At 35.1% G+C, this 20,778-nt stretch overlaps 2 protein-coding genes across 3 annotated transcripts; one reads left to right on the forward strand and one right to left on the reverse strand.

Moving 5' to 3' along the window:
* Positions 1 to 890: 890 nt before the first annotated feature.
* Positions 891 to 20,362, reverse strand: LOC113239609. 2 transcript variants are annotated; one of them, XM_026476674.1, is made up of 6 exons: positions 20,074 to 20,362; positions 9,811 to 9,945; positions 4,984 to 5,148; positions 4,390 to 4,558; positions 4,029 to 4,277; positions 891 to 1,814 (listed from the first exon to the last, which is right to left on the reverse strand). In XM_026476674.1, exons 1-5 carry the CDS (start codon positions 20,328 to 20,330, stop codon positions 4,065 to 4,067), a joined length of 939 nt encoding a protein of 312 aa, XP_026332459.1. In that variant the 5' UTR covers positions 20,331 to 20,362; the 3' UTR covers positions 891 to 1,814; positions 4,029 to 4,064. The 2 variants fall into 2 exon arrangements, with proteins under 2 accessions (XP_026332459.1, XP_026332451.1); XM_026476666.1 differs by lacking the exon at positions 891 to 1,814 and having other exon boundaries at positions 3,159 to 4,277.
* On the forward strand, positions 12,599 to 20,232 carry LOC113239622. Its single transcript, XM_026476686.1, has 4 exons — positions 12,599 to 12,741; positions 12,818 to 12,964; positions 18,291 to 18,500; positions 20,083 to 20,232. The coding sequence occupies exons 1-3, from the start codon at positions 12,608 to 12,610 to the stop codon at positions 18,394 to 18,396; spliced, it is 387 nt and encodes a 128-aa protein (XP_026332471.1). The 5' UTR covers positions 12,599 to 12,607; the 3' UTR covers positions 18,397 to 18,500; positions 20,083 to 20,232.
* Positions 20,363 to 20,778: the final 416 nt, after the last annotated feature.

The following is a 20,778-nucleotide window of genomic DNA, read 5'->3' on the forward strand; positions in this document are numbered from 1 at the left end:
CCTAGTGAAGGAGCCAATGTAACACGAGCCGGAATAATTTAATCAATAAAATAAGTTTCATTACATTTATGATATTCTCAATTATAAACCACATTAAGATTACTATTTTATTCACATTCTGTCGTAGGTAATAAAAATAGTAAATTTTAGAAATAATAAATAGTTTATTAGTTAAATGTAATACTAATTTTATAATTTGTATAAATGTTTGTCGAACTAAAATTTTTCATAGATACTGTTATATAAAATAAATGAAAAGCGGACACACCACTCAATCGGTAATAATTATAAAATTTCTTGCTTGTTTGCCTTAGTTCATTGTCATTATTATAAAATGTTCCTATAAAAAGTAATCAAGTGTACCCAGATCTCTATTTCTCCTGCGTCTTCGTTAACAATGCCAAAAGTTGACGGCGATTAAAAAGTCGCATAGTTATCGGACGCTGCATGCAACACAGCACTAGAGTAACCAGAATCAATTGTGTATCTATAGATGTACAAGCGATATTTTTCAGATTCAGTCGGACGCAATGCACATGCGACATTCCAAATCGTTGAATTCTTTAAATCTGTACATTTTCGGATTCGGATCGGATGCAGTGCGCAAACGTCCTTAACCTATAACTCGAATGTGTTGTACAAGTTTTTTCCAGTAGAGGAAACTACACTATTCATAGCTTCAAATAGAAGTAAAATACGCACTCACACCTTTCAAGTTGCGATTTGAAGATATTGTTACTAATACTTTGTGAATTCAATAATAAAACGAAATATTGGCTTTAAAGATTTAATATAAATAATTACAATGTAATTGATTTGTACATATCCATTGATAATAATAATAGAAAATAAATATTTTATATAAATATAATGTCATTTTAGTTTTGTTTTACACATACTGCTAAACTTATAGAATGTCGAAAACAAGAACACAAAATAAAACAATCGAATATAACTAGGTGCCATGATTGATATTAGCTGCTCATACTTTCAATACAATGGTGACAAGAACTAAAATATTGGGTACAATAAATACCGTTCACGTAGAACCTTAATAGCAGTATTTTACTTGTAAATAAAAAACTATATTAAGGAACGTACTTTCGCATCTGAAGAAATAAGGGTGCTTTCAGGCCCAAGCTAGAGGCTGACATCCCCCTTTCTCATGCTAATTACTATAAATTTATTACCAGACATTTATTATGATACATACATACATAATATTTTACATTGTTTATTACATAAATACCTAGTTGAGTAGTTGTAACAATATGTGGCCACAATGATCGTCCAACTATATAATGATAGCAGTTTACCAATGTTCTTAACCATGTACCAATTGTTGCTGTAACTTTGGCACAATTTCCATGATTCACCATTCCTATTTTTCTAAATACAAAATTTAAGTAACACCAGTTTCATTTTTCTTTTTTCTCATTAGTTCTTCGTCAATATTGCTTTCATATTGTTACATCTTAGAATATCATTTTATACATAAAATTATTATTATGATGATCAAACCTCTGTGCCCCTAAATCGCACTTTTCTATGATCATATAAATTCAAAATAACAAGGTAACAAGTACTATTACTCAATAATATCTATTAAATAAGTCAGAATGTAAAATGAGATTTAAATTGTAGACTGGTTAATCGGAAAAGCAGATTCGTAGAGTTTAAGAGAAATATTTCTCGATTATATGAACTATAAATACGTACATTTAATCATTAAAATAGGGAACAGGTTAGATGCAATCTAAGGTTGTATTTAAAGGCCGAAAAGCAAATGGTGCGATATGTTTCGTAGTGCCGATCTGCAAAATAAAAACAACTACAATATAGCCGAATACCAGACACAAATGCTTTAGTTAGACCTAAATATATACCTTGCTTCAAAACACGTTTAAAACTTATTTTGAAAAATTTTATTAATGGCGATCTGCTTTATAGAACTTTAGAATTTTTAATAAGTTACGGTCATATGTAGTGCAGTACATTGGATTCTACCCATACTACCTATGAAACCTACACAAAGAATACGTCAAAGTCAAAAATAATTTACGTGTAGATAACAAAGTTAAATCATATCTTAACTAACTATTCACTTAACTAGCTTAGAACGCTCTATCCCATCGGAAATGGAAAGTTTACGTCATTTCCGTATTTCATTTAGGTTTCGACGATGCTCAAAAAAAGTCTAAGAGGCATTTCTTATAGTGTCTTCCACGTTGTTTTATCTTATATAATTTTAAGCGGCTTCGATACCACGCTAATTCTTCATGGTTGCAGAAAATATCTTACTTGTATATAAGTACCTACTATTCCAGCAGTACTATAGTCACTAATCAGTCATAGAACATACGAATTTCTACTTGCCTATTACAAAAATACGGATCTCCTATCATATTATCTTAATTTGACTTTGATTTATCTAGACTGATTAGGGACCTACACAAAAATTAATACATGTGTATTAACTACTGGACGCAAGCATGTTATCTATAACATGTGTAAGGTTATAATACCCATGTTAATAAGCTAACAACAATAATGAGATTAACTGTCAATCAAAGAAGCGCTGTATGGATACATTAAAAGTTCCCAGCTAATGTGGCAATTGGACTAAAAATATTTTGTCCGTTATACAGTAACTGCGCTTTATATAAATAGGTACTATTATTTTTAAAGTACAATCAAGGATACAAAAATGTAACAAAATATCATCTTGGTTGAATTTCTTTCGACTCTTCACATAAAACTGAAATTGTGCAACAGTTGCTAGCGTGTACTACAGACATTTATTAAATATATGTAGGCATAAAACTAATGGCGAATCGTCGCGAGAGTATAAAAGATACAAAACTGTAGCTCTACTATTACAAAGACAATTTTTAATACCATACCGTTTCGTAGCAATCGATATGCGAGGATATTTAACGCAGTTCAAGTCTTCAGAAATAACTTCAGTTGTATGCTTCAAATATTACTAACTAGTATTTCGAATAGCCGACGTTTTCGCGTGTACCGTAAACATTTTTTTTTATAAATAAACCTATAAAAATATACATTTAATGATGTATTTTAAATTTTATTTAACTTAGTAACACTTTTTCAATAAATTATTATGATATTTCAAAATTATGACATTTTTATTTAAATGATATCTGAACAAAAGCCTAGCCTGGTTACAGAATATCAATGTTCAGTCGACGAGATACGCCTCCAAAAAATGAAGTCAACTGCAACTTTATTATTGCTACTGTAGCTGTAAGTGTCATAATACGTCCAAATTCTTCATCTCGAAAAAGAATTTTGCATCCTGTATACCACTGCCACTTCAATGTACTTAGCAGAATATGTTTATCTCTATACATTTTTCATGCAAGCTTTATATCATAATACGTTATTACATGTTTTGTATAGCTGCGCTGGCGTGAGATTCTGACAATGAAAATAGATACTAAAACAATATTTTAGGAGCACGACATGCATTGTACCCTATAATACCTTAGTGAATTAAAAATGCATGTTGGTCTGTAATATATAATATAAAATATTCAAAACTATTTCCGTCAGACTAGCTTTAAAAATAAATACTTTATTTGTACCCTACAAATCCTATATTAACTTTGAATAAAATTATCGAAAACAGTAATATAATAACAGATGTTTAAAAAATGATACACAAACGCAACCTTGAAAAGAATTCGAACAAAATGCTATTCAGTTCGTATTTGCTCAGGCCAGATTTATAACGCATTGTATTTAATAAACAGACATGCTATTAAGATTATAGGCTATTACTTTATAAATATGCACATTGGTGTGGTAGAGCGCATGTTTGCGTTTAACTTTCGGGTATTCAGCTAAACCCAAAACGTTGATACGTCTACATACAAACGTGCGCTCGTCATAAAAACACCAGTATCCTAAATCACAAATGGTGTAGAACAAGTCGAAAATGAAATAGCACCGAGTAAACACCAAAGTTGTGAATATGCCTAGACATATAAAGCATAGCGTGTTACCGGTGTGAAGCGCAAAGTTTCGAATTTTCCTCCGGTTTACTGGATGACGCAGCATTTGCACTTGGGCTTCTTCTTGATGGTAACATGCTCTGCCTGCTGCGGCTCCTGCGGCAGCGAGCGCTGCACCTCCACTTGACCGGGACGCGCCTCGACCACTGCTGCGCCATTCTTCGTGCCATTCATAGCTTTAGGTGTGCTCTGTTGCACTGGACTCGCCACTTTAGTTTGTGGTGAAGAAGGAGCACTTGTCTGTGAATTCCGTAAAGATCCATATTAACACATATGTTGTCAAATGCCCATGATTAGGTAGTTTAATAAAAATATGACCAAATGATATTATTTCAAAGGTTTTTGTACTCACGTTAAGGTTGTTCACATGAGCTTTCTCCTCTTCGTCACCGGCGAGTTGCGGAGCGGCAGTAGGCGTGGGCGTGATGGGTTTGCCTCCCTTGATTAGCGATACGATTTCATCTGCTTCGCGGCTCAGGTCGCCGTCCGGACGGAATGGGTTGTCCCATCCGCTTTCAGTGCTGAAATTTACAAGTACGTGCGTCAGACATTGGTTAAACAACGCGATTTCAAAAAAGACTTATTACTATATACTTATTATATTTCGTAACGTGGCACTAATAAATAATTAATTTGCATTCTGTGTGGCCTCCTAACTAAACAGGTAAATGGATTTGTTTGATCATACGCATAATAAACAGCGGCGGAAGAGACCACATTGTAATTGTGCAGCAATGTGAAACTAGGTAGGTTTACTTGTATGGACTGCAAACCAAGATAATAATAGGTTGTTTTTTTTATTGGGGCCACACTTTAAGCTCGCAAAATTCATTTCAAATTCGATTATCTGATTGTATTACAGAAATTAAAATACATGAGGGGGACATTAACGTCAAAAATATTTCTGGCAAAAGTGATTGAAACGTGGCGAGGCCGTGGTCATTACCTGATCTGTCTGTTATAGGCGGCGTGATCGGCCATGTCGGCGTTAGCGGCGGCGGATAGCAAGGCCGCGTAGAGGACGTGGGACTCCTGTGGCGCCGGTGGCGGGGACACGCACTGCGGACGAACCCCTTGGTAAAAAGTAACGCGGACTTTCGAACGCTCGGAACTGAAACAATAGACTATGTGTAAATAATCCTGTCATAGAACTAATACGTTATACTGCTACTTTTACAGATACATTCAAAAATCGCATAACCACATTGTGTCTGTACAAAAAAAAGGGGAAACAACATTGGAGATGAGTTATTTGTAAATTTTCAAATTTGATGACATTTATACTGATCTACGCAAAAGCAGATCAAAATAGATAATTTAGATATATAGAATTTTAAAAACAAGGTAATCTTGTTACTGTACAAATGTTAGCAAGCATTCAGTTTGATCAACAGAGGATGATTAAATTAACATTTATTCAAATTGTGTAATACTTCGCCTTGCAGCATGTGTGAGTCACACCTAATATAGAGCCACTGTGCATACTTGATTCTAAGGAGCATCATCTTTTATTAGTGAATGACCATGTTCTTCACCCACACTTGTTTGCAAACTCGAGATTAGTTAAGTGTGCAAAAATTGGTTAAAATGTACTATTTCTTTTTTTTTCTCATAAAATGATAATGGAACTTTTTTATGTAGATTCACTTTAATTATCAAGTCCTAACTTAATAATGCATACACTCAACATAGCTCTGCACTAGGAAAACCCTGTGTCGCGGGTGCCATGGACACACACATAGACAATCACAAATTACACCCAGACTCACGAGAGAAATGAATGTAGGCCACACAAATATTTCTCCCGGCCCGGGAATCGAACCTCGGACCTTTGCGTGGCAGTCCAGCATGGTAACCGTTCAGCCATGGAGGCAGTCAACTAATCATCAAGTAAGCAAATTAATGAAATTGAAGCAACGCCCACATCTTATAAACTTTTACAGCTTGCCACCTGCACTGTGTTAATATCTGACATCACACATTCATAAATAGGCAGCTACATGATTCACAGAATAAGAAAATGGAGAAATATTGTTCCATAACATCACTGACCAAGATTCAAGGTCATGATCGGAGGGTACCAGGGTTATAACAATGTTTGTAGTGTTTTGCATGGTAAACATATTAGTGACTAATTCATTTATTTTTATTTATGTTTATGTTGGTTCTTACATCAACATTATATTTGATTCTGTTGGGTTCATTATGTCATTCATTTATAATGAAATTACTATGTTTCAAAAGATCACTTCCCATTCTCATTGACTATATGCCAAACTGCAATAATATTAACTTGTGAACACAGTGTTCTCGTTTCAGGTTCAGTACTGTTAAAATAAACTAGAACCACAAACAGACGCACAGCAGTGACTAAAGTATCTAACTAAATATGTATGTACTAGAAAGTACATAATAGCATAGCAGCAACATTGATTCAATGAGCTACGGTTAGAGATCAAATAGTCGTCTAATTATGTTCATTGCATCAATGATAGATTTCAATTCTGTTTGGCAAATGGCTCCATTGCTGGGTAATTAATTGACATCACAGTTTATGTCCTTAGCAGCAAACTAGGTAACCGTTAAAGCTAACATCGCATCACTGCGACAAAATTCAACCATTTATAGGTATCCAAGCCAAAACAGTCTTCAGGGGATTTGTGTCGAAACATTGGAACTGATTGGAAATTGTGGACATTGACAAAGCATATTAAATTTATTAAGTTAATCAGACTAGGAGTTCAATTACAGGGAGTGTTAATCCACAGCAGCTAACAATCAGTGTACGCTAGGTGCGGTCAGTCTCCGAAATGTTCGAGGCATACAGGGCGCCGCCGCCGCCGCAGGGCGGGTCTATCTACCACCGTTGACTATCAATGATAGCAATAACAAAAATAGAAGTTCCATAACGTTTGCCAATGCCTGTTTACTATGTGTACGTGCCGAGTAGTGACCTTGTGCTCCCGCCTTTTAGATGGAACTGAAAGTCGTTTTATGTTTATAAATCAGTCCTCATGACGTCATGCTGACCGAATTCTCCGCACTATAAAACTTGCAAAACTGAAAGAGCAATTCGATATGGCTTAATACATGACCGCAACGAAATAACTATCCGGCCAAACCATTATACTATCGCTAAAAATTACACATTTTGCGAATTCACGACATAAAATCTTAAATTAATCAACAGCAACAGGATCAAGAGAGCCAAGAATGACGTACCTTAGATATTTATCACTGCCAACGTAATGAAAGATTATCACTGCGCACTATGGTTATTGTGAAATGTTAAAATAACAAACAAGAGATAATAAATAAAATAACAGTCGAGTACGCGCTATGGAGTTAAGTTTGGTTCGTGTAACGCTTCGCGACGTTCCTCACAACATCGATCTCGGAACTCTGAGGCGCGCGGCTGAGTGAATGGAATGGAACGAACATGCACGAATACAAACACACCGAACGAACAAAGTGAAGACAGCGCAGCGGGCGGACACGACGAACGAACACAGTACTCTAATAATCGGGCGGCGTTCTTGGTGCGATAGTGATGCCGATATCGAATTCTAGTCAGTCACGTGTTGCTATAACGCGTATCTTATACTAGGTACGATATGTGTTATGGACAATAAAAAAGTCTGCAATTAGCATGAGTCTCCCTCAAAGTTCAATTCTAGGCCCATTTTTGTTTTTAGTTTATATTAATGACTTACCTAGCCTCATGGAGGATATACAACATGAGATAGTATTGTTTGCTGGATGATACTTCCTTATTATTTAAAGTTAAAAGGCACCAATGTTTCTACGACGATGTGAACAATGCTATATTTAAAGTAGTTGATTGGTTTGCTGTTAAATCCGTGGTAGTAACCCGTTTAGCTCATAAATGTAGTCTGGGTCTCTGATGTTTCAAAACAAACAGAAAAACGTATTGTAAATGTTGAATGTGTACTAATGTTATTTATAAAGAGCAACCTCTAGAGTTTCTTGCTCTCTTGCTATATGAAATAAAGATTATTTTGTTTTTGATTTTTTTATTTTTTTAATAGGTCTGATAATAGGCACGCAATTTCATATGAATATAAGCTAATACATATAGTATTTTGTATTTGAAGGTAAGTAAAAATAATTTTATAAATGTATATTTCATAGACATCTCAAGATTGTTTACATTTTTTATTTAAGTACCTAAACAAATGGACTATAGGGTAGGTAAGTGGTAGGGGAAAATCCATTGCATATCCCACTTTATTCTACTATTTATATTGTAGGTATTATTTTATGGAACAAAATACTGAGAGCTAAAAGAGACATAAAAACCCCATATGAAACCGTGAATGAAACACTGCCTTTAGTGGTCCTGTAAATGGAAATTTCTTTATTGTGACTGATTCTATGTGTACCGGTTACAGAAAAAAAAGGGTGGGGCTGTGATGCCTGGACGCACTACAGTAGGTTTAACGGAAATGTTGATCGAACATTCTTTCGTTACCTATCTGTTTCGTTATGTTACGATTCAGATTTCCACCATGATACCCGTATGTTTCTTTTTGAATTGTATTTGCATTTTACGTCATCATCTTCAATTTTTTAAACATTCTACTATTGGGCACGGGTGGAGAGCGATAGTGAGAGGGCCACAGTCCTCTACATTGGCTCAATGCGGGCTGGATAATGAAACAATCGGAAGGTTTTCCAAGGGTAGTGAACCTTCCTCAAATTGTACGTTTCATGTCGATATTTTTCTTCAAAGTTACTTTGTTAGTTATTTTGTTACATAAAATAATAAACAAAAATTGTAAGGGAAACAAACTTTGAGACTTTGGAAAAATCGTGGGATTAGAATATGAAGAAAATTATCCTTTTGTGGAGCAAAATAAAGGGCCATGGTCACACGACTGATTTAATAATAGAGTAGGTAGAGCCTAACTTCGGGTAAGTTCTGTAACAAAAGAAATTTCTAAAAAGTGTTCCTTCTATTTTATTAAATAACCGACGATAATTACCGAGTAGGTAAGGTCAAGCAAGGCAAAAATATTCTGCACTTAACTGGCATTTGATATTTGTATTCCTTAAAAAATGCGATAGGCAATGACGAAAATGTTAAAATCTAAAATAGAAGACATCCATCCTAAATCAATAAATATGCAGGAATAGGTATTTTCATATAAATTACTTCTACAAAGTACACACATTAAAATTGTCCAGGGAGAAACAAGTTTTTGTCAATTACTGAAAATCAGGTTTCTTACGAGTAATTACCTAATTTTTTAGTTAATTTTATAATTTATATTTCAAAATGAAATTGACTAAAAAATCCATTGGTGCCAAAAAAATTAATTCAAAACGTGATTCTTAGTAATTATCAAAAACTTGCTTGATCCCTAGGCACTTATGTTGTGTGTATTTTAGAAATATTTTGTAATGATCTTTCTCCTACTAGCCTGTTAATAGGTAATTAACCTGAGTTATGTCATAAATGTTAATTAATCGTTTACGTCACTATCACAAAGCATATATTGTAGTATAATGGTGACAAATCGACAAATCGTTACTAAAAGAATACGTACTCAAGACATTCGATCAACAACTATATCGAAGGCAACACGTAATTAGATTCTTTCAAGACAGCATTAGCTAGTTAGCATTTAGTGTGGCGCGAAATTATGAACGAGAAATGTTTGATAAATTCATTTTTTTATAATTTTCTTTCAATAATTGCAAGATATGGACGTGGTGTCAACGTATAACCAACGTTATGTTGTATACGTACTCATCTTCAGCCAGCGTATACGGAAACGTGGTTTCCTGGAGTTGGGGCGGGGGGCTGGTCTCAGGTTCCTCTTGAAGCGGGCTCTCGTAAATCAACGTCTCCACCATAGATCCCTTAGAGCTGCCGAATGATACTCTGATGAAAAAAGATAACTGCTTTAGAAAACAGATGATGCAACAATTTAATGAAGTCATTTTAAGTGTACTTATTTTTATTTTTTTATAACATTAAGTGACGGGACGAATAAGTCGTGCGCCTGATGGTAAGCTACACCTATCCATAACAGTTACAGTGCCACTCAGAGCTTTAAATTGCAAAAATCTGAGGGGCACTACCACTGCGCCAGTCACCCTGAGACATAAGTTGACAAGTCCTATGTGCCTGTAATTTCAACAGCAACCTTACCCTTCGAAACTGGAACACAGTAATGTCGACATTACTGCTTGACGGCAGAAATAGGTAAGGTGACAGTACTACACTGGACGAACTCTTTCACAAGAAGCTCTACTGCTATTAAAAAGGAAATAACAAAAATACTTAATCATAAGAGAACACCTAGAATGATATTGTTTATTTCCTTTCCAACTTTACATTAAATAAATAGTTAAGAGAGAAGGTATTCATCGAATAACTTCATATAGCTTAGTTACTTTTTGCATATATTGTCAAACAATTCAAATCAATAATAAATTATTTTACTTGTCTACAAATAAAACGAAGATATGCATGAAATACCTACAACCAATTATTGATGGACAACGATATCTATATGTAGTAGCGTTTGATAAAGGTATTCTTGCAGTTTAGTTGGTGAAATTATATTTGTAATGAATAAGTTTGTAACAACATTCGGAATATATTTTTCTTTGGTAGTATGAGTATAAGTACCTGTAATATACTTTAAATGGAGAGTCGCACGTAACATAATCTATATAACTATTTGCGAGACATATTGATCGAGCTCGGAACGAGCCGCCTTTGTTCATGGCTCTCAATAGATCAAGATAAACTCCCATCAGATACCATTTAAACATTTTTTTGTAAATAAACCAGATTATCGGCTAAGTATTCACCCTGCGCAGTGCGCAGTATAGGATACAAATCGACGCCTTACTTTCTCAAACTCGTATCTTATAAAGAGTGATTATTAAATAAATAAATAATAAATAACGCACACACTCAACATAGCCCCGCACTAGGGAAACCCTGTGTCGCGGGTGCCATGGACACACACATAGACAACCACAAATTACACCCAATCTCACGAGAGAAATAAATGTAAGCCATACAAACATTTCTCCCGGCCCGGGAATCGAACCTGGGACCTCGGCGTGGCAGTCACGGAGGCAGTATTCAGGAGGTGGTAAAACTTTCTATGTATTTTAAATTTCTTATCAAGGGGGTCAATTTGGATGCATTAATTTAAGAATAGGTAAAAGTGTGTGTGTGCTAGTGTGTGAATATGAAGGAAATGGGCTGTGAAATCAGCCTGCAAAATTTGTATATGCAATCCATGTTTTGCATTTCAGTAACTTTGTGCTTTAAGATACGAGTTTGAGAAAGTAAGGCGACGAAATGTGTAAATTGTTGTAATAAAAGTTTACAAATAGTTCTCGACCAGCAGATAAATCATACTTCCAAACTTCATGGTTTTTATCTATTCAAATGATGATAAGATTGTCATTTGAGTTCTGATTGCGATTTTTAAACTGACACTGGCACAAGCCTATAGGAAATAATAATTATGTATGTAATGGATTTTTATTTGTTGCGTGCAATCAGCTATTTTCATCAACAATTAACTTACAACGGCAAATATTTACTAGATTTACATTTCACATCAAATTCTACTTTGTTTTAATAATAACTGAGAGTTGTAAATAAGGTGAGTGTAATAAATAGATGCAATCTATTAAAGCAAGTCAGTACACAATAGTATAATAACATAGCAAGTAAATTTAGTTGCACAGACAATACAATAATTTCAGTAATAACTAATAGAACTGAATACTAAAATGTATTATTATAATTATGTAATATTAGTTGTAAAAAAATCAAAACTTCTTAAGTACCTAAGTACTAATAGGTATTAAATAAGTAACTTAGTTAATCCAGTTACAGTTCCGTTTGTCAAACATTTATTGCCTGCTCTAGAATTATTAACAATAAGCAATGGACTTTCTAATCGACCGAATTACGTCCTTCTAAGGTGTCAGTGATGGTCACGTTCAAACTTTTACATTTCGCTTTAACTACATAGATCCGTATTTGTATTAAGAAGCTACTTAACAGTCTCGACAATGTTTGACCTACTTTAACTACAAAAGTCTTCTAGCATTCTTTCGCTGGCTGCGCGTTGATCTATGTGACGTCGCTCAGACTAGTGAAGAAACACTCAGTAGATAGGTAATATAAAAAAGTAACTAGGTTAGCAGTGGGTGCCTTCGTAATAACTTAGTTTTCTAACATAGAACAATTATATAAAACCTTCTCCGTGACAAATTTTGTTCCATTTATTGAAATTTTTTCTTGGTAGTGTATTGGAAATTTTTAAGTAGGTATAGGTATATTATTGTATACTCGAATACTCGTTTATACTTAATATGGATTTAAACATCATTATTCTTCAGTGTAACAAGTAGTACACTTAGGCATCGAATTACGCGCATGGATTTGATTATAATGTAATTAGTATATTATAATAGGATGGTTTCCGTAACTCCTAAGGTTCCTAAAGAATATGGACATTGATACAGTCAATCTGCTTAAGCTTGGTACTCAAAAACAGGTACAGAACATGGCGAAAGAAGGCGGAGTGCAGAAGTACGATCCTAACACAGAAGCGTTCCAGATGCGAGCGCAGTGGAAAAAGGCTGAAATTTGCCGTAAGCAATGGTACGAACGATGGAGCTGGCTACTCGACGAGAGCAAGTAAGAATAATCAGTAGAGGTTATTGAAGTAAATGTGTTATCAAGTGAGTTAATGTACATCCGTACCATATTTCAGTAAAGCGACGGAAGAAGCAAACATAATTCGCCGCAAAGCCGCCGCTGCCGGAACTCTTCCTGTAGCGCACTTAGATGTCACCGAAACGAAAACGTTAAAGCCAGTGCCTGTTACAACCACAGGCTTAATTGGGTGGCTGGCATCAAAGTTCGTAGTCGATCATTTTACATATTTATCTTTAGCTCGCGATTTTGTAACACTATAGAAGTCGGTAATAGCCCCGTAAATACGAAGTGCATACTCAACAAGGACAAAGATGAGTGGGTAACACATTACAAGTATAGTACATTTAGAATAGAATAGAATAGAATATAATAGAATACGTTTATTTGCCAGAATACAGTATATATACAGATCTTGAATAAAATTAGATACATTGTATTCAACCTGCATGCAGGTGTGGAAATGTTAATGGTATTTCACATTTTTCTGTACCATTACAAAGCAATTTGCACTTCGAATTAATATCAATTGGTATTTGTAACTACTAAATATTCTTTGTTACTTTAAAAGCAATGTGTCAAAGGCCATTTTGCCAATTGTGATTTAAAAGTAAAATCTTGTAGTGATTTAATTACATTAGATAAATTATTAATAATCTCGGTACATTGTACCTACTAAAAAAACCGACCTCAAAAGTACGTGGAATTACGTCTATTTGCCAAGTTATATTGAAATATCCCCTAGTTCGCCACTATACAGGACTTGACACAGGGATAATAAAAATCGGTTCTCATTACTCAAAGTATATTGAGAGAAAAACGCCTTGAATTGGAGAATAGCAAAAGCAACCATTAAAATAATTGCTCCTTAAGTAAAATATAGGCGCTATTTATAAAAATGAATCTTCATGCGTGAACAGTTACCCTTAGAGATGGATGATTTTCTTCAAAATGAAATGGGACCACTATGGAGGTAGGTACCCTCTTTCCAACAAAAAAAGAATCATGAAAATCGGTTCACAAATACCGGAGTTATCGCGTAACATACATACAAAAAAAACAAGGTCGACTTAAGAACCTCCTCCTTTTTTGAAGTCGGTTAAAAAGTCTTATAAATTATATTGAAGCAGTTATACTACAAATTTTCTAGTATGATCCCTGTGACACTTCATTTGATGTTTTCACAGGGATGAGGTAAAGTCGATAGATTTTTGAAGCAAAGGTTCTCTCTTATACAGCCAGGGATCGTCCTAGAAAATTTGTAGTATACTCTTATAAACGAGGTTATGTCAATTTCTTTTCATTTTAAATAATCTTTGATGTCATATATACACAGATCACATAACAAGTCAAATAATTTATTTTTAAATATGTTTAAGCGCAGCAGACAAGACATTACATATATTTATGGACATATTATAGCAGTTCCTAGACAAGCAAGTAGTGTTTTGGGAGGGGCCAGTCGAGCGGTTTGACTATCGAGTTAAAAAAGTACATACTTCACGTTTCACAAACATGCATACTTCAAATACGTAATTTAATTGTCTTTTTCTGATGGGGCAAAAATTACCTATACTTGTAGCTAACCCCATACTGTAAGCAGAGAGATAAATCGTTGTTTCCGCAAATCCGAAACAAATAAAACCGTCTTGCTTATTGCGAATGACGGACCTATGTATATCACCACCGTTACATACAATTTACATAATTGTACTATCTGAGTTCAATGGAGAAGTCAACAAGTCGCATTTAACCCTATTAACAAGTTATTTTTTAGATAGGTTTTTGGTATTATATAGGATAGATAGATAGATTTAGGTAGGTTTTTGAGCGAGGTAAAGAGTGCAATTGACTATAGAAACACTGTATAGATATTTGAGATCACAAGCAGTTTTAAGTTATTCAAGTAAGCAGTTAAGTTAAAACTTAAATTAAAATAAAAACGATACAAACACTGTACTCCAAAAAGTCAATAAAGTCTCAACAACTCGTTGAGACCAATTTAACGAGCCCAAATACGATAGTTCCACTGTAAGTAGTTGAGGAATTGGGTAGTCTGCAGACTGTCCTGCTTGCAGCGTCAGATCAAAGTTACTATAGTCTTGTAATGTCATCGAATTTCCATAGACAATCGTCATCAACATCAAACTTAAGAGTTATATATACTCTTGTCCGTGGAGCATCTTCCAGTCATCTCTTTTATAAGCCAGCTCCTTGGCCTCCTTATACGACACGACACCGACCATTAGTTGGTCTGTGTAGCAACGCCTTGGTCGACCTCTTCCATAGACAAGTGAAAGTAAAATGAATATTCAAATGACTGAGATCCATACACTAAATCTTAATTTCCCAAAGTGGTGGGAGGCGGTAGGAGCCTTGGAAGCAATTAGGGGCGTTGCTGCTGTCGCAGCGGGTGCTACCGCATTCGAAATAAAAAAACCCGAATTATCTATATAAACTACACTACATTTTTATCTTGTGACCCATTTAAAACAGCTGTGTGTTGTTCGATGTTCATCCAACATTATCTAAGAACCATCCGATAAAATTAGCCTTCAAATAAGAAGAAAATCGTTCTGAGATCAGACCCTCCGTTCGTGCGCCTGTTAGTAAGCTACCTAAACGCCTATCCATAGCAGTTGCAGTGCCACTCAGAGCTTTAAAACGCAAAGCTCCGAAGGGCACTGCCACTGCGCCCGTCACCCTGAGACATAAATAAGTTGACAAGTCTCATGTGCCTGTAATTTCACCAGCACCCTTACTCTTCAAAACCGGAACTGTGTACTGTGTGCTATTGACAGTTATGAAAGGTTTAAAGATTGTATGAACAAAATTAGTCAATATATTTCTTAAATTTGAATGAGAGATTTATAAAATATTAGTATTATACATATTAATTTGTTTCACATTGTTCGTGTTATTTTTACGACTGTCATGTTATAAAATCTGTTTCGACGTATGTTCACATGTGGCTGTATTAGGAGAGATAGAGGGGGGGGGGGAAGAGAGAGAGAGAGAGAGGAGAGATTATGATTTATACTTTTAATTACCAAAATAAGTTAATATTTAAAGTGCTCTATCTATAGGTATACTAATTGTATACATTGACTTACAAATAAATGGACGAGGGGTCTAATACAAAAACCACGAAAAAAATGTCCAAAGTCAACCTATTTAAACGTAGTGACATGTAAAGGAATATGACAAAGCTAAAACATTGAATTTTAATTGTAATGTCATCGCCGTAATGTCTAATTTTGCTTGCAACAACTGAAAGGCGCAAAAAAACACCATATTCAGCTTCTACTGGAAACTTACCAAAAGGTACCATATGTAGCTTCTAGTGACAAGTACTTGAACACAGGTATAATGGAGTAGCCTTTATTATTTATAAATAAATTTTATACGTAAGTGTTGAATTTTATACAATGCCATTAATTACGAGCTAGGGTGTCTGATATTTTTTTGAGTTATTCGAGATTTTTTTTAAAAACCGTAAAAAATCAGCTCAGTCAACTATAAAACTAAATGTGAACTTTTCGAAAGTTGTTTTGGCCTGGGTGTTCTGAGTTGTGCCCGGAAATAAATTCCATCGTTCTTGGTCCCAGGTTCGATTCCCGGTAGAACGAATTTGGGAAATGAACTTTTGTAAATTGGTTCTGCTCTGGGATTCTGTTGCTCTGATACTTACAGACACAGAGAGTTCCCTAGTCTCAGACCAGGTAATTGTCTTACAATAGAATGCCAAGACCAGAACCATTTAGAAAAGTTAATTTGTTAAATTGATCTTACCGGTATCAAACCCGGGAACTTCTCATCCAATGCCCACAGTGCAAGCCTTTAGGCTATCAAGGTTGTACTATTTGTATTATTATGCATTATTTGCATGTGAAAGCTACAAATTGCTTAAACTTTAAAAAAACCTATTTAATTTGCAGTGTCAGTCTGCTTTAATTACCTTCTTTGTTTATTAAGTTGGTATGTTTTGTCATTCATCCAACTTTTGATTTTTAATGCATTTTGGCAGTGAAAGATGTTCTCTGTTAATACTTGTCACTTTCTCCTTAAGTTCAAGCTATGTTTACTGGATAAATTCCTGTATTCTCTCCTTTCTATGCACAGTTCACTCATTGATGTAATCACATACCAAAACTTTAATATAATGGTCTTTTATCAAGCTTGCATCAGCTCTGGTTTCTTTTCTTTTCTTACCATTTTCTTAACCCGTTCGTGCATAGTACTGAAAATATATTGCGCTCAAAAACGTCACCACTTTTCTATATGCCGTAGTGCTTACATTGATTCAATAAAATTATTACGGTTTATCACTGATGACGGTTTTTAACATAACCCCATAAAAAATAATGCAGCGGTGTTAAATCACATAATTGAGCTGGACACATAACGGCTACTTTTCGTGAAATTATGCGATCGGGAAATTTGGTTTGCAATAAATTCATTGTTTCGGTGTCTGTGTGACTTGAGCTGGCCACATAACGGCTGTATTTCGTGAAATTATGCGATCGGGAAATTTGGTTTGCTATAAATTCATTGTTTCGGTGGCTGTGTGTCTTGTGCCGTTGGCATTGGGCCGTTTGTTTTTCGAAAATTCGGCTGGAAATGCGGTTGTGGTAGATATGCGTAATATAGCTTTTTCTGAATATCTAATCGAAAATATACATGGATATTCGAAATCGGATTTCGAAACTATATATTTTCTGAAACTATATACTCTTGAATGCAGCCGGAGTGCGCGCTGCGTTGATACATTGCCGTTACTGGTATTCGGAATCAGATTTCGAGTTTCAGATTTCAGAGTCTATACGGAGCCAATCGAGTCGCTTTTAGCCTTAAAACGTCGTTGTGCTTTTTCTTAATGCTTTTTACTTATGCTTTTTAGTTTGAAGCTTACAAAATCGTTATGAAAAACGTTTAAGCACATAGACTTTTATGTAAAAAAAAAATTGCAACGTTGTATTGATACAGAAAAGCAAAGCAGTAAGTTTGTTTGTAAAACACGAGTTCATTTTTAATTATAAAATTATTATTCGCATTGATGAATTAATTTGCTTCGGAAACATAGATAGCGGGACTTGAAACATAAGCACTTGTTGATGCTTACCCTTAAATTCAAAACCGAGCGAATGTGCTTATTTTAAAAAGCAAACTTTTAAAAGTTATTTTCATTTAAACGCCCACGTCTAACCATGATACCCTAAATGTTTCTCAAATTATTTATTGGCCTGTGTAATGTCTATGTATATAGGTAGGCCAATAAATTATTTGCTTTGTATTCTGATACGTAATGATTACCTACTTAGCGGGCTCGTGTACAATATACAAAATAATGCGTAATTACCTACATTTATACCTACTTGTGCAATTCTTTATGATTATTATCAGTTTCTTAACGTTTGTTTCACGTTAGCGATTTTATAGTATTTGTCAACATCACTTATGACTAATTTGAAGCTACAGCGTGCCATAACATAAAAATTAATATGTATGTAATTATTCATATTTGTTCGCAGGCCTGAATGTAAACTAGAAATCTACACTAAATGGAATGAAAAAATACCTGTCCGCTTGCCAGACGCTTGGGAATACGCAGATTATGTAGTTTCACCCAGTAAATAAAATAACAACCCTTCTAAACAAAGAGAAAATACTGAAAAATACTCTCGTATATATACCGCGGTAGTATTTTTGTGAAAACAGATTTTACATAATCCAATAAATTCGTAAGTATCAATATTAAGTCAGTATCATTTTTCACTTTATGACCCTATAATAATATGTTGATGTGTATACATATACCAACGTACCAGCTCGGGAAAAATCACTACTATACAAAGAAAGTACGCGGGCTCAGAAAGTTTTGTGAAACTAAAAAAATGTTCAAAGGAGTATATTTTTCTTTATTAAATCTTTTGAAAGACCTCTCTACCACTGTCTACGCATAGTTTCGTGCGTCTGGACCAATTACCGAAACACAATAGAAAAAAATCAGTCCGCCTTAGACGCCTCTTTTACGGGCTCTTGGAACGCAACTAGCGCATCTTCCAACTATGAAAATTGGTACCCCGTTGAGTTATTTTTGTTTGTTGAGAAATACATATAATGAAGTCACACGGCGCCAAATCAGGGCTGTAAGGAGGGTGACCCAAAAGTTTACCCGGTGTACTGTAGTTCGTCGTTTTCAGCGCCGAGTGCACGGGCGCGTTGTCATGGTGGAGCAGTAGCTCGTGTTCAGTTGCATATTATTTAACTTAGTGAACTTTTCTGGCATATATTTGGTAGTATACTATTCGGCATTAATATTGCTTTGATTTCATTAAGGAGTTGACAAAAGATACCCGGTAAAAACAAAAAAGTAAGTATCGGTGAGATGTGTCCAGCGCGAAACTATCCTCCTCCGGTGAGAATGCTCGTGTAGAATATTATGAACACTTCCCGATCCGATATGAAATATGTGTTGAATCTCTTCATATGTGATTCGTCTATTCTCCACAATTATTTTTGTACTGCTAAAACGTGTCTTTCCGTAACAGGCGTCAAGGGCGACCACTTTCTTCTTCATCCCTCAAAGTTAGTCGACCGCGCTTAAATTCATGGTACCAACAGTAGGTACACGGTTCACTTGAAAGGGCTTTTATCTGGAAACTCTATCTATCAATCGTCCGGTTTTAGGCGACATTTAAAAATCGTAAAAAATACTCGAAAATGTTCCCGACACAGACACATTTTTCAATCAGACACTATGTTTCAAATTAGTTCGTGAAAAATTGTAAAGGGAAATTTGAAATTGAAACATTCGGATTTTTTATTGTAAATAAACTTATTTTTACGCAAAATTTTCTGATTGCCCTGGTACAAACCTCTGATTTTAGGTTCATTTGAATATAATTATTTTGTATTGAACTATGTATTTTAATAAAATCAATGTTGTATTGGTATATTGTTCTCTCCCATTAAGTAAATTAGTTTAATACTTATTATTATTGGCGAAATTTCTTTGACTAAATGTAGATATTTCTCGACTAGGAGTTATCTAGTTGCTACAGCCAACAAATGTCCCATGACACAACACTTTTACACGATTATACGTCCTTAAAGACGACGTTTAAAATTAGATCATTAAATGTTTCGGAAAGAAGTAGGTAGGTACGTAGCTATTAATCTAACGAGTATGTTCCGCAGTTAACGGTAGGATAACGACAGTGACACATTCTGCAATTCGCAGGTACACGCCAACGCAACATGAGATTCCATGCTAGGTATAGGTTTTTCTGTTAATGTTCGTACTTAATTTACCTTTTCAAGGTCGTGTGCTTGGTGCCATTGCTGAGCAGCTTATGTTTAGGCTTGTCAAGCGCCCCCGTCGGAGTCGAGGAGGAGACTGTGAGGTCGCTCGCGAACGAACTGGTTGACGACTCCTTGGAGATGTTGGATTTGATCCGACGCGCTGTGGCCTCGGGGCTACCCGGTGAACTCACCAGCTCGAGCGCCAACCGTCCCTTGCCCGGCACTGGAGGAGGCTTCTCCTCGACAGGCACCATGTAAGACAGCATGGCTGTCTACTTCTTACTACTCTACACCATCAAATCAACAGTCTTTACTTTACGTATACACATTTACCAATATTGGCCATTGTAATATCTTTGAATAAAATACAATGATATCAGCCTATCACTCACTATTTCTTCAATGTCTCAGTCGTCGTCAGTTGAGACCTGTAAGATAAAAAATATAAACGTAAACAGTTGTAAAAGTGATACGATAAGATAAAACGTTACTATAATATTTAGGTAAGTAAAGTAAATATTCAAAACGCAAGCCTTTGAGCCTATTATTACGAGTGTAGTCATGTTACAACGCTTTAACTCATACTTCTCACACACATAAATCTATCACATACAAAACTAAAATTAAATACGATCGAATTTCAAGTAGCATAATTTAAATTGTGCTACCGACTTTCGTGCTGTGTGCAAGCCTATTAATGGCAGTTAGCCTTTT

Source organism: Hyposmocoma kahamanoa, unplaced genomic scaffold (genome assembly GCF_003589595.1).
Source record: "Hyposmocoma kahamanoa isolate Upper Pololo Valley unplaced genomic scaffold, ASM358959v1 100021, whole genome shotgun sequence".
Lineage (NCBI taxonomy): Eukaryota > Metazoa > Arthropoda > Insecta > Lepidoptera > Cosmopterigidae > Hyposmocoma > Hyposmocoma kahamanoa.

Coding starts and splice junctions, on each gene's coding strand:
- LOC113239609 (XM_026476674.1), bottom strand. CDS start 20,330: ATGCTGTCTTACATGGTGCCTGTCGAGGAGAAGCCTCCTCCAGTGCCG. Junction 5,149..9,810: donor TATACGCTGGCTGAAGATGA/GTACGTATACAA, acceptor CTATTGTTTCAG/TTCCGAGCGTTCGAAAGTCC. Junction 4,559..4,983: donor GCCTATAACAGACAGATCAG/GTAATGACCACG, acceptor TGTAAATTTCAG/CACTGAAAGCGGATGGGACA.
- LOC113239622 (XM_026476686.1), top strand. CDS start 12,608: ATGGCGAAAGAAGGCGGAGTGCAGAAGTACGATCCTAACACAGAAGCG. Junction 12,742..12,817: donor TGGCTACTCGACGAGAGCAA/GTAAGAATAATC, acceptor ACCATATTTCAG/TAAAGCGACGGAAGAAGCAA. Junction 12,965..18,290: donor ATTGGGTGGCTGGCATCAAA/GTTCGTAGTCGA, acceptor ATTTGTTCGCAG/GCCTGAATGTAAACTAGAAA.